The sequence below is a fragment of the Myxocyprinus asiaticus genome, chromosome 19 (genome assembly GCF_019703515.2).
Source record: "Myxocyprinus asiaticus isolate MX2 ecotype Aquarium Trade chromosome 19, UBuf_Myxa_2, whole genome shotgun sequence".
Classification (NCBI taxonomy): domain Eukaryota; kingdom Metazoa; phylum Chordata; class Actinopteri; order Cypriniformes; family Catostomidae; genus Myxocyprinus; species Myxocyprinus asiaticus.
The window spans coordinates 35,971,983-35,985,138 of record NC_059362.1 but is presented as its reverse complement, the minus strand read 5'-3'; the positions used below and the strand labels follow the sequence as shown (position 1 = coordinate 35,985,138).

Below are 13,156 nucleotides of genomic sequence, written 5' to 3'. Positions count from 1 at the left end.
GGTCTGAATTATCACATCAACAAGCTCCAACACAGCGCATTGTGACTTTTTCTGGGGCAGAGACAGCACTCAATACTCTAGAGTAGTGTGCACATGCCAGGCTAATTCTTTCAAACTGCTGGATGGAGCGCAGCTGAATGGAACAGAACGCAAGGTCTTCAAAACTAAAACTATTTTCATACTTTACCCAAATATGAAAAATCTTTTTCATTTACTCACCCTCATACCATCCCAGATGTGTATGACTTTCTTTCTTCAGCAGAACACAAAGAAAGATTTTTAGAAGAATATCTCTGTAGTTCTGTAGGTCCATACAATGCAAGTGAATGGTGGTCAGAACTTTGAAGGTCCAAAAAGTACAAAGGCAGCATAAAAGGAATCCATATAATTCCAGTGGTTAAATCCATGTCTTTAAAAGTGATATGAATGGCGTGGGTGAGAAACAGACCAATATTTAAGTCCTTTTTTACTATAAATTCTCTTTCCTGCCCAGTAGGTGGCGACACAAAGAATGCGAATCGCCACAAACTAAAGAATAATGTGGAAGTAAAAGTGGAGATTTATAGTGAAAAAGGACTTAAATATTGATCTGTTTCTCACCCACACCTCTCATATCGCTTCTGAAGACATAGATTTAACTACTGGATTCATATAGATTACTTTTATGCTGCCTTTGTATGCTTTTTGGACCTTCAAAGTTTTTGACAACATTCACTTGTATTGTATGGACCAACAGAGCAGTTTTTTTTTTTTTTTCGTTTGTGTTCAGCAGAATAATGAAAGTAAGTCATACATATCTGGGATGGCATGAGGGTGATTAAATGATGATAGAATTTTCATTTTTGGGTGAACTATTCCTTTAACATGGTGTAGTATGTTTATGGTCTCACCGGTCAAGCCAAGTTTAAAAAAATTAACAGTTCAGCCAGTCACGACAAAAACAGCGGTGCGGGCTTTTTAAGATAATAAAGGTAACCTGACGGAAGAGCAGTGATACACGCTTATTGAGCATTCTTTCATTGAGTTGGCCAGCATTATATTTTGATTATGCCTTTTTTTTTTTTTTTTTTACTTTTTGTAATAGACTACTTTATAACAGTCTGTAATAATGCATTTGCAAGACACTGGAACAACATTGAGATGCAATGCAGTAGCCAAAGACTCTGAGTACTTGAGTAGACAATGACCAAAATGCCCATCCGTAGTAAGAAACATCCAAGTGGACGTTTAGATGTGATGAATGAAAATGTATGTGGTGTTTTTTTTATTTAATTTTTTATTTTGAGGTCAAGCTGAGGTCAAATTTGCCTTTTGATGCAAATGTACTCTCAAGACAAAATATGTTGTTCTGTTTCAAAACATGTCTGTAGAAATAGAGACAGCAATTTCACTAGGACTTTGTTCTTTGATTATCTGAGGGTCTTTCATGTCAATCTTACTTTGACTTTGTCTTTTTGTGTGACAGGGAGTAGGTCTAGTTTAGTTGCAATGTCAGCATGTTTGTCTGTATTTGTGTCATTTCAAGTCTTAAGAAAATGAAGTGTCCTTCTAATTAATTGGTTTTTCAGTCAGTCCCGCGCTCTTCTAAACCCCACAAGCTATGTCAATAGCAGTTTGAAATATTTCCAGTTGTTGATGCTAGTGGTGCAGAAATGACACACTTGAGCTTTAAGAAATGAGGTATAAGAGCAATAAGAGGCATATTAAGTGGAAGATTTTGAATATAGTCCCAGTTAATGGTTGTTTTTAGGCACATCGTCTTTTAGAATCTGGTCAGATATTATGAACCATTTACAGACAGTCCACATCCAGTGGGTTTAACTGAGGGACAGTCTGCTTGGCCCTTTTGGCTTCCCCTGCAGAGAGGGTTGTGTTTCACTGCAGTGCTTGCAATGACCCATGACACTGAACATGAGGGGATTTGAATGGCTCACAGATCAGCAGGGTAGTTTAAAGAAAATAGCATCTCTAATGAGTAACATGCCTGTTTTTGTTGTGATTGCAAGAGTATTATGCTTGGCTTCATTCTGAAAAATGCTCTTCATCTTTCATTTAGTGGTCCAATGTGGCATTTCAAAAAAGGAAATGTGCACTCAACAATATTTTTCTCCTATTCTGGATTTGGGAAGCCAAATCACAGTTTGCCTTGACTGTAGCAAATGATTTAAAATGAATTATCTTTATTGAAATATTTTTTTGTAAATAATTTTTAATAACCAGAGCACAACTACCATTTGATGCAATCTATTTCCTGACCTGAGATGAACATCAAGACGTTAATTGGTCACACAGAGATACCGGTCGTGCAATACTGATCACTAAAACGTAAAATGCATCACGTGTACTTGTGCAATAAAAATCAGACATTTTGGCATTTCCGACTGTGAGCTGCTTGTTGTTAGTCTAAACAGCAAAAAACCTCATGAAATGTTTCAATTTCGATTAACTTGAACTAATGGGTCATTTACACTGAATGCTTTTTTGTGTCCATCTGCAATCTTTTTCTATTGTTTGCCTATGTACAAATGCGCTATATGGACGTCTTTGACTGTTGTGCCATGTCTAGCATTATTTCAGTGTTAAGTGCAGGAGTTCAGTGTTTTTTTTAAGATGCCATGTCAATTAAAAACAACTTCAACTTTTAAAAGCATGTCTCAAGATACCTGCGTTCTGCTTTATGCATTTACCTCTTTTTTTTTTTTTTTGCACAAGAACGTGTTTAGCCTGAACTGCCCCTTAGTCATTGCTATGGCAACCAATGTAGATTTGATCCCATTGCATTATTTGCAAAATGACAGTGCGGACATTGGATCCTAAAGATCAAATTATTCCCCAAAAGAACTTTGTTTTGGAAGCTATGCATCTCTGGTTTCAAGGTGGCAATTGCGAAGATACATTTTCACCATGGTCCCATTTAAATGCTATTAAAGGATTTCAAATAAAGCTGCCATATTTACATTCAGAAAACAGTGTTGGCTGAAAAATAAATCTGCCTTAGATACTTCTAGGGTCCTTATTACTGAGAAATGACTAAGCCTTATAGATTCCAGAAATTTTCCAGACTATTTTTCTCGATTTTTCTTTTTTCGATTCCGGAAAAAGGTGAAGTTAAATTTCAATTTAATAGTTCTTTGCACTATTTATGATGGCATGAATGATATTTTCTATTAATAGGTCTATTCTAAAAATAAAAATGGGCCTATAGATGAAATTGCCTGTTTCCATTCATCAGTTGCTCTTTGTTTAGAAAGATTTTTATACAAGTAACTTTAGTTTTATGGGGAAAAATACAAACAAAGAAGGATCTTGTAAAACTGTGTTATTTCATGCAATGTAACTAACTCACTGTTACTTGATCCTCATCTGCCATAATCTGGTTGTAGACAAATGTTGTAACATCAGTAAAGTCGCTATTTTCTGTCACAGATTTGGCATTTTACTTGATTAGTTTAATCAAAAGTAAAATACCGACAGACTATATCAGTCTAGAAAGCAGCTGTCTTATGTGTTGAAGGGCTTGAGTGATTGCTTCATACAGATGAACAAACAGAGCGGATTTACTGATGCCTGACTTACTAAAAACTCAGTTGGGATATTATGATCCTTTAGCTACAGTCAATTTATAATCTTTTTGCAATTTGAATTAGTCCTGTAAAGGCTTCTGGAATGTGTAGAATTGATTCCAAGCTTTGGAGTCGATTCTCGATTCCCAACGCCTCGGAATCGTAAAATCATTTATTTCTGTAATTGATTCCCAGCCCTAGAAATGGCTGTATTTTATATTGTAGCCTATGTATGTAAATGTTGATGTGCTGGCTGAAACTTCTACCTTGAGTTTCTGCCAAATGCGTATGCACATCTGAGTGGTATGTGCTGCTTCAGCAACCCTTTAAGCTTCCTTTGCAATTTTGTTTGTTTTGTAAACTCGGTAAGTGTTGGGAGAAACTTCATTATCTTCTTCTGCGTTTTTAACTACCCAGACACCTTAACTATAGAATGCTTGGTTAAGGGACATTCTATTAATGTTGGATCAAGCTTATAATGCATTTTTGTTGTCCTCTGGGATGCTGTGTAGGCCAGAGTTTTCCATTTGGCCTATAATGAAATGTCATATCTCTTTGTTCACATGAAGAATACAGTCTGGGAAATGAATAGGCTGAACCTAACCTGTAATATCTGGGCATTGTGTGTGTGTGTGTGTGTGTGTGTGTGTGTGGTGAACTTTTCCATGACCAGAATAATAATGTGTGACTAATGTATGATCAAAGGCCTTCAATACTGTAGTTTTGTTTTGCAAATGACACTTGAAACTAAATCAAATCCAGATTTCACATGCATTTTTAGGTTTCAGTAAGGACAAGCAATCCTACAATAAAAAACTACAATTTAATGAACAACTATTTAATCTGGACTTTACATAAACTTTTAATTATGCCATTGAAGCATACATCTCTGCATTACATTATCATGATCTGATGATGCTGATACAATTGGATCCTATTTTAACAATTTTTGTTAGATTGTAAATTACTGGCTTCAGCTTTGGTTCCCTAGTATCTTTTCTTTTCTCCTCTCAATTTGGTTTATTTATTTGATTGGGAACACTTACAAGTTATGTATGAAAAAGCAAACCTCATAGACTGAAGTCCTATGCTTCATGCAGAGACGGAGAGACACAGCTGACTTGTATCTCCAGTCTCAGATCAGGTGCACTAACAACATACAGTATATGTAGTACTGTAAGGTACTGCTCTATAAGGTGGCGTTCAGACTGAATGCATTCTTACACTAAATAAAAGGCTAGACGCAGCGCAGCAAATAGAACAGAACAGGTGTCTCGATGCGTTTTTAAAAGTTGACGTTCTTTTTAAAATGACATGGCATCTAAAACAATGTGACACTTCTGCGCAAGATGCTAAAAAAATCAAGACGCAGTGCAGCGGTCAAAGATGTCCATCTAGCACGTATTTACATAGAAAAAAAACAACTGAAAAACAGCGCAGAAGGATGCGGAAATGCATTCGGTTTGAACAGTCGCTAAGAATTTTTTTTTATTATTTAAACATGGTGTTCTGCACTAAAATTGAAATTTCAGCACCATTCGCGTCATCAAACAGGAATTTAAAAAATAATGATTGTTTTCAAACAGGTTTCCTGAACACTCCCATGCAGATAGCCTGATTAGTTTGAGCATCTCAACATAGCAGCATTAACTCAACCAGTGGCCTGAGTTTGGAAAGTGGAATTGATTTAACCCTCAGGGGTCGACGGACACGCCGGCGCGTCCTGCTGGATTTTTTCCTCATAACAGCGGAAACAACTTAAAATACTCCGTCATTTTTGTGCATACAGAAGTGTAAGACATCATTAGAAATTATAAAGGGTCTACTTTTATTTGTGTACACTCACAATAATAACAAAACCTTGTGCTTCTGTAAAATAAAGAAAATAAACAGGGTGCGCTTTCAGCCGTCTCTGTCTCCGCGAGCATCTTTCTGAAACACGTTACAAAAATGAACTGAAACTCTTCGAATACTTATCAGACAAACATGAAACAAATGTCTACTTTTAAATAAAACAATTCAAATTTAAAACAAATATTCTCCTGCAATGTAATCTGTATGAAACAAAGCGATGTACAGTTTCTCCTGGCTCAGCTAATTATCGCTAATGTGATCACACCCACCAGCAGAGCGCACTATTTATACAGTAATGTGCTGAGGCAATCAATGCAAATGGTAAACGCCCCCAACAGTGCCTTAAAAAGCATCAAGTTCATTCACTTTTCTGCGCGTTTGGAAGATGGCACGTTACACAGGTGAGGAAGCTCTACAGATGGTCCTGGATAGTGAGGAAGAGTTCACATTTTCCACAGAAGGAGAGCGGGACTCTGATGATGAATGTTTGCATTTTAAAGAGTGACTTGATCCAGCCGAAGATACAATTTCGGATGAGTAAGTCTTTACTTACATTAGTTGACATGCTATTTTATATAAACATGTACATATTTTACTAGTTGGACAATTTCCAGACTTGCCAGCCAGTATTCAAAGTATTGAAATTTGAAATATGTCCTAATAGGCAAGATTTAGTTACATTTTAAATGTTGTTTCGGCTAAAGCAGGTATTTAAATTGTATGTTGTATGATATAAATATGATATGTAATATGATATAAAAATAATATGAATGTTTAGATGATATTTTAACTAGTGTTTATGCTGCCTCATTATCATCAATGAAGCTTGTGCTTGCAAATATCTGTTCGGGTGTTAATGTGTAAATGTGCTGTAAATATGCCCATATTAGAAAATCAGCATATGAGAATGATTTCTGAAGGATCATGTGACACTGAAGACTGCAGTAATGATGCTGAAAATTCAGCTTTGATCACAGGAATAAATTGCATTTTACAATATATCCAAATAGAAAACAGTTGTTTTAAATTGTAAATATATTTCACAATATCACTTTTTTTTGCTGTATTTTGGATCAAATAAATGCAGCCTTGGTGAACAGAAGAGAACATTAACAAATCTTACAGATCTAAAACTTTTAAACGGTAGTGTAGGTCTAAAGTTTTTAAGTAAAGAAAATGTATAGTCAGATTACTACTTAAACATGATTTTGTGAATAAGCTACAAACAATACATACAATCATTAAGTCTCCTCACATTCATTCTCTCTCAGGGGAGGGGTCTTTGTCTCCTCAGGTGTGAATCACATCAGTATTCATGATCATTCACGCCTCCTCGCATATGGCCTTTTTAACACTAAAAGTGTCTTACAAAAGTTAAATGACTATATTGTTTTGTATGAATTAGTGATCAGGATGGATTACACATCATTTTGTAGCAAAAACTCTAGGCTACAAGATCCAGTTCTCAAAAGTCTTGTGAACAAATGTTTAGTATGCATTATATGGGCTTATTTCAGTGACTTAAAATTTTAGTTTTTTCAAAAACCACGCATAAACGTTATTTTCTCAAATACAAACATGTACATGTTGCTCACATATTATTGTAGCCCAGTTTGTGCTGAATACAGTGTTATCAGACTTCAGCCATTAATATGTTTTTAAGCAACTGAAAAAAACACAAATGTCAAGGCATGTTAAAAACTTCTCCAGGGCCCAAAACACCCTCAGACCCCAGAGGGTTAATAGTATGATAGATCTACACTGTGTATTCGGCTCTGTGTGCTAAAATTAGTGTTCACGTCACACAATTCACTTCAGGCTGTGTTGCATATGTGTTAAATTTGCGTCTGGCCTGGTTCTTACGTTCATTACTTTTAAAGAAATGAACCGAACAAGAAACCTTTTTTGTTTCATTGTTTGGATGAGCAAATTTTAGCACTTTTAGTGAAGTGTAAAGTAATGTGCGCTTACAGGTAGACAACTTAATGCATTTATATGGTTTTGACCATGGCTGAAGCTTCCTGTTACACTAATTCTAGAGAGGAGGTGACCCTGTAAATGACTCATTGCTATTTTATGGTTATTCAGTGTCTTTCTGCCATTCTGTGGAAAGCCTTTTTCTTTCCTCTGAAAGTAGCTTGGCCCATTTCATCATGGTTACATTAATAATTCATGAACAGCACAATCATCACAGTGATATCCGAGGACAGTGCGTATCAGATTACTTCAGGAAACTCACTGACATTTGTTGATGAGCCATCCGTGGCAGTTTAATTGTTAAAAAGAATTGTGTTGATGGGACCACACACAAACCAAATGTCAACACGTATTTTGAGTTTGACACCTACGATACCCTTGTCATCTATATATAGCTGACTAATGTCTTCAGATCTATCCCTGCAAGGGTGCCAGTAAGTAGTCATTTAGTACAGTAGTTCTTAACTGGTTTGCTTAAGGTCCCATGTTTTACATTGGAGTGGCAACCCAACATAATACCTACATTTCTAAAGTAAAGAAAAATCTCATTAAATTCTAACATTTAAAATGTATTTATATTACCATGAACAGCATAGGCCCAACATAAACTCACTGAGCACTTTATTAGGAACACCTGTACACCTACTTATTCTTGCGATTATCTAATCAGCCAATCCTGAGGCAGCAGTGCAAAAAATCATGCAGATACGGATCTGGAGCTTCAGTTAATGTTCACATCAACCATCAGAATGGGGGGAAAAATTTTGATCTCTGTGATTTAGGCCATGGCTTGATTTTTGGTGTCAGATGGGCTGGTTTGAGTTTCTGTAATCTCCTGGGATTGTTGCACAACAGTCTCTAGACTTCAGTTTACTGAAAACAAACAAACAAAAAAAAGCATCCAGTGAGAGGCAGTTCTGCGGACGGAAACGCCTTGTTGATGATGGCCAGACTGGTTCGAGCTGACAGAAAAGCTAATGAAGCAATGCATTTACATTTGTTTGTATCTGCAAGAATAAAGGTGCTACATCTAGCAGTTTTCAATCTGTAGTTTGTCCTTGTTAGGGCTGTCGCAATTATTAAAAAATCGTCTGATCGCGGTTATTTGAACTAACTGTGATCACTTCAAATTCCAGTCACATTTTACTGTTCAAATAAGGGAATGAATGGCTTATTTGAGTGTCTCAGTCATTCAAATGTACTACGACTGTCTCACTGAACCACACCGCGGACCCTACTGAGTGCAGCTCTTAACCGCTTCTGAACTAAGCTTGAAGGGCTGTAATACACGTCCCCTTTGCATAGGTTCACGCCAAACTCCCGTGAAAATATAAACAAGTATTTTAGTGAATGCAAAGCGCTCGTGTAACGGCAAATGTTATTTGTCGTTGTGGGTTCATACACGCAGTGTGAATGACACGCAGTGACACAGAGGGTCCCTGTGTCATGCCCGAGACGTTTGTTGTTGTCAGGACCACCGAGACAAGACCAAGAATTTGAGGGCTTGAGACCAAGTCGAGACCAAGGCCAAGGCAGGGCGAGACAGTGAAGACCAAGACCAGAACAGTGCGAGTCCCACACTGCACGACACACAATAAAATGTGAACATGCAAACCATACGCACTCCACAAATTGATCTGAAAGATCCACATTCCCATAAAAACACCCACAGAAAACAAATAAATATTCCTCTTCATTCACATCTTTTATTGCCATATGTGTGTGTGAAAATTATCCTTTGTTTTCTATGAGCAAACAAATACAAACATTAAGGAGCTGAAATCAACTTAACCATCTTTATTCAGCACTCCTTTTCCAAGTTTTACCACCTAAAACAATAAAAAAAAAATTGTGCAAGCATCACATCAGGTTTTCTGGATGACTCTTCCCCTAGAAACCATCATTAAGTACAGAAAATATCAAACGATTATTCAATACTTAAGTCTTCACTTTTCTCTGTCTTTTCTTAAACAATATTGTAAATTTCCAAGTTGAATGGAATGCAGCAAGAGGCAGATTGCTAGCGTTAACTAGCTAGTTTTGCTAGCATCACTTACACTTACCTTACCTTACCTTTATACTTCCTTTCTAAGTGCTGATAAAATTGGACATGGTCCTAGCCATCTCGGTAAGCATTGCATACTGCTGTGTGTTTTCTTTTGGATGCTTTTTTGCAGATGAACCCTTTGTGGTTTAGGTCAGTGTTTCCCAAACTTTTTTCTGCCACACCACACTTTTTACGATTAAAAAAAATCCCATGGCACACCACTGTCCCACATAACCATCGTCAATAGTTTTCCTTTTGAAAAACTTGTCCATGTTTTCTGTCTGTCTAAGTAGCGTGAACTCGTAATGTTTGAAATTCGGCTATGCAAAAAATGCAAGTAACATAGGTACGCTGTATAATGAGATAACAGATGCCAAGAGCGCTAATTGGATAATGAAAAACCAACAAATTTGTGTCTCTACCAATTTGTAGATTCGTACTTGCCAATTAATTCTTGCAACGGCACAGCAAATAAATGTTTTCTTTATTTATTTACTGTATTTTCCGGAAGTAAATTCACACCTGACTAGAAGTCACACTGGGTCAAAATCGTGTTGTTGATAGAGAGAAAAAAAAACACACAAGTCGCACTGACAGAGGTTGGATCCGGCAGACGCTATAGGACCCGGAAGCAGCCGCCTGGCCTCCATTCACTGGTTCAGATGTCAAACACGCTCCGTGAAGATTACAGTACCTCAAAATCTACACATTGAATCGCGGTGTTTTTGGACTTGTTTAAAACAGGAGAATTTGCTTTTAGTAATCGTATGTAATAGTTTCTCATATATCAATAGTTTCATGAGAGAAACGTGACAATAAGCCACATCTGTTTATAACATCTAAATCTATGCTGTGCACAAATAAACAGCTTTTAGTCTTTGAGTAAAATAATACACCTGTTGTATTCTATTCAGTCATTTGGTTCACTGACTGAATGTTTTTTGTAGTGTGATGATGAAGCATCATTTTGTGGGCATGTGAGGAGTTGCGTTTGACAGCGGACTAGAGTTTGTTATAACAGTAATGTTATGATGGACAAAATATTTAAACTGGTTGCATAAAATACTTTGTAAGGAGTTTCTTCTCCTGTTTCCTGCATTCACTTTGTTGGTGTGCGTGTGAAGGGGGCGGGGAGGGGTGACAGCCGTTAACAGAAATAAAAATTTCAAATTAGAAATAAGTCAAGTTATTGCTTGCATTTGAAGCAGGAAGTTTTACATCTAATCACAGTAATGATATTAACAAATAAATCAGACAATGCACAAGCAATTTAGTGATATCCCCGCAGTTGTGGTCTTGACCGGTCTTGAAATAAAATCCCGAGTCCTCTTTGTCTGAGACCGAAACAAGACCGAGTAAAAATGCGGTCGATTCAGAGACGAGACCGAGACCTTCAAAAAGTGGTCTCGAGACCAACACGTATCTTGAGTACTACAACACTGGCCCGAGATGATAGAATGAAGAAACACAGAATCTCAAAGGCCTTTCTTCATGTGAAATAAGCGCTCATGGGTTTTATTGGAAAGCCTTAAAGTAACGTGTGAAAGTGACAAATTTTGGATAGAAATATGTTACTATTGCATTCTATAATATAATATAATAGCTAAACATCAGTGTAAATGTAAAATGGACAAAGACTTAAGTTGACCAAAAAGAGAGATATTTTAATGATTTTGAAATTTGATACATTCATATGTTTTTATAACCTTAAATGAAATCATGTAAAAGTTAAATATGAATAAATGACTTCTTAAGGTTTATAGAGCACACTTATGACAAAAATATGACAATTTTTTATGAATATTTATCGTCATGATCGTGAAAGCCCTAAAATGGACAATTAATTGTCATAATCGTGAGGGCTCTAAAACCGACAATTAATTGTCATAATCGCAATTATTTGTTTGACAATCATCAGCCAATTTTTATAATCGTGACAGCCCTAGTCCTTCTAATTTTTTGGAAAGTTGATGAAAGCAAGACTTTGTCCCTGAAGTATAGCGTTATTTGTCAAAGATATCTGCATGTAGTGGTGCTTTAAAGGGATTAATTTAAAGAAATCAACTTCTCAGTAAGGTTATCATAATTTCAGCTGTCTAATGCCTAAAGCACAGTATACATATTAAAGCACCACTGCTAAAAAATATCAAAATATTCAACCTCACTAATCAACTAATTGATCGTGGGATGACTATTTGACCTTTGTGACTTATCCCTAGACCAGAGAATCTTTGGGGCCTTGAATTTTATGGACTGTTTTATTTGTTTTATATGAGGACATACAGTACTTCAGTGTTTTCCCTTCTGAGTGCTTAAATTTAGTTAGGACAAAATGTAATGTATTTTAATTGTGACTTAGATTTCAAATTTCAGAATAAATCACATTGAAGTATTGACACACTTCTCATAACCAGTGTTCAATATACTTACGTTTTATGTTTTTATATTCCTCATTTGCAGGTCACTTTGGATAAAAGCATCTGCTAAATGAATGCATGTAAATATATGTTTGCCTCTTCTACTTACAGGTGGTAATCAACTGTGCCATTCCTAAGGGGCTGAAATACAACCAGGCCACGCAAACCTTTCACCAGTGGCGAGACGCACGGCAGGTATACGGCCTTAACTTTGGCAGCAAAGAGGACGCCAACGTATTTGCCAGTGCCATGATGCATGCCCTGGAGGTGCTGAACTCTCAGGATGCAGGTGAGAATACTGTTTTCACACCAGTGAGCAATACTTAATGATGTGTGAATTAGGTGAACGAGGTGTTGGGTTCTGTGTATAGCAGTACTATTACAGAGCATGTTTTAACCTGGTCTCATAGCAACACCTTCATTTACCTACATTTTTGCAAAATAATTTTAACTATGCTCTTTGTACGTATCACAGCAATTTCTTGGTGTAACACTAAAGGAGCTACAACAACAATACTTTTATACACTTTTATACACTTTCACACAAATCATAAATAAAACCGCAGACAATTAGTTCATAATCAAATACTTTTTGGCCTGTTCCTCACACAATGCTATATTATGACATCTGAACACTTTTACTATAGTGCATGACTTGTATGGTGATATATTTTAACATTTTTCCTTACATAACCAACTACATATACAAGCTTGTTCACGTGTGATCACATGATGCAGTAGCTCAACTGACAGAGAGTTGCACTAGTCCCGAAGGGCACTTGGGTCAACAGATGAGGCGAAAGTGTCAAAAAAGCACCATAAAATGACGTGGCTGCAAAATGACAGCAATTGCATTTTTCGTGTTACACTTTCTCTTTATGGCATATTAATGCACAAAGATGCTACAAATCATTAAAATGATATAACAGCCTATGCTTATTATGCATAGTACATGGGGTGAGAATGTTTTTTTTTTTTGTGAATCTTTATTGAGAGTATTGTTAATAAACTTGCCCTTTTAAGTACAGCTATCCATAATTTTCAATATTCTTTATTAAGCAGATCTACGTTTCTACATGATTTCATGTGTCAGCACACAGAGGTAACAAGTTGGTAAGTGGTGTAGGTAAAAGTTACTTAAAACTTTTAGAAGTTAAGTCAACTTAAATTCAGACAACTTAGACTTAGTCCACGTTAATCAGGATAAATTTAAAAACTGCGTTTTTGTTTTCAAAACGCTCTCCGTCTACACTGTCGTTCTCATACGTTTTCCAAAAATTTCTCTTCCACATTGAAAC

The 13,156-nt window shown here is 36.4% G+C and overlaps 1 protein-coding gene across 6 annotated transcripts in view; it reads left to right on the top strand.

Moving 5' to 3' along the window:
- The window catches only part of enah (ENAH actin regulator), a 167,680-nt gene that overhangs the window by 83,424 nt on the left and 71,100 nt on the right, over positions 1–13,156 (top strand). For all 6 annotated transcript variants that reach the window (XM_051645213.1, XM_051645212.1, XM_051645210.1 and 3 more), the window contains exon 3: positions 11,970–12,147. In XM_051645213.1, the coding sequence (XP_051501173.1) occupies positions 11,970–12,147 (178 nt within the window). The remainder of the gene's footprint in view (positions 1–11,969; positions 12,148–13,156) is intronic.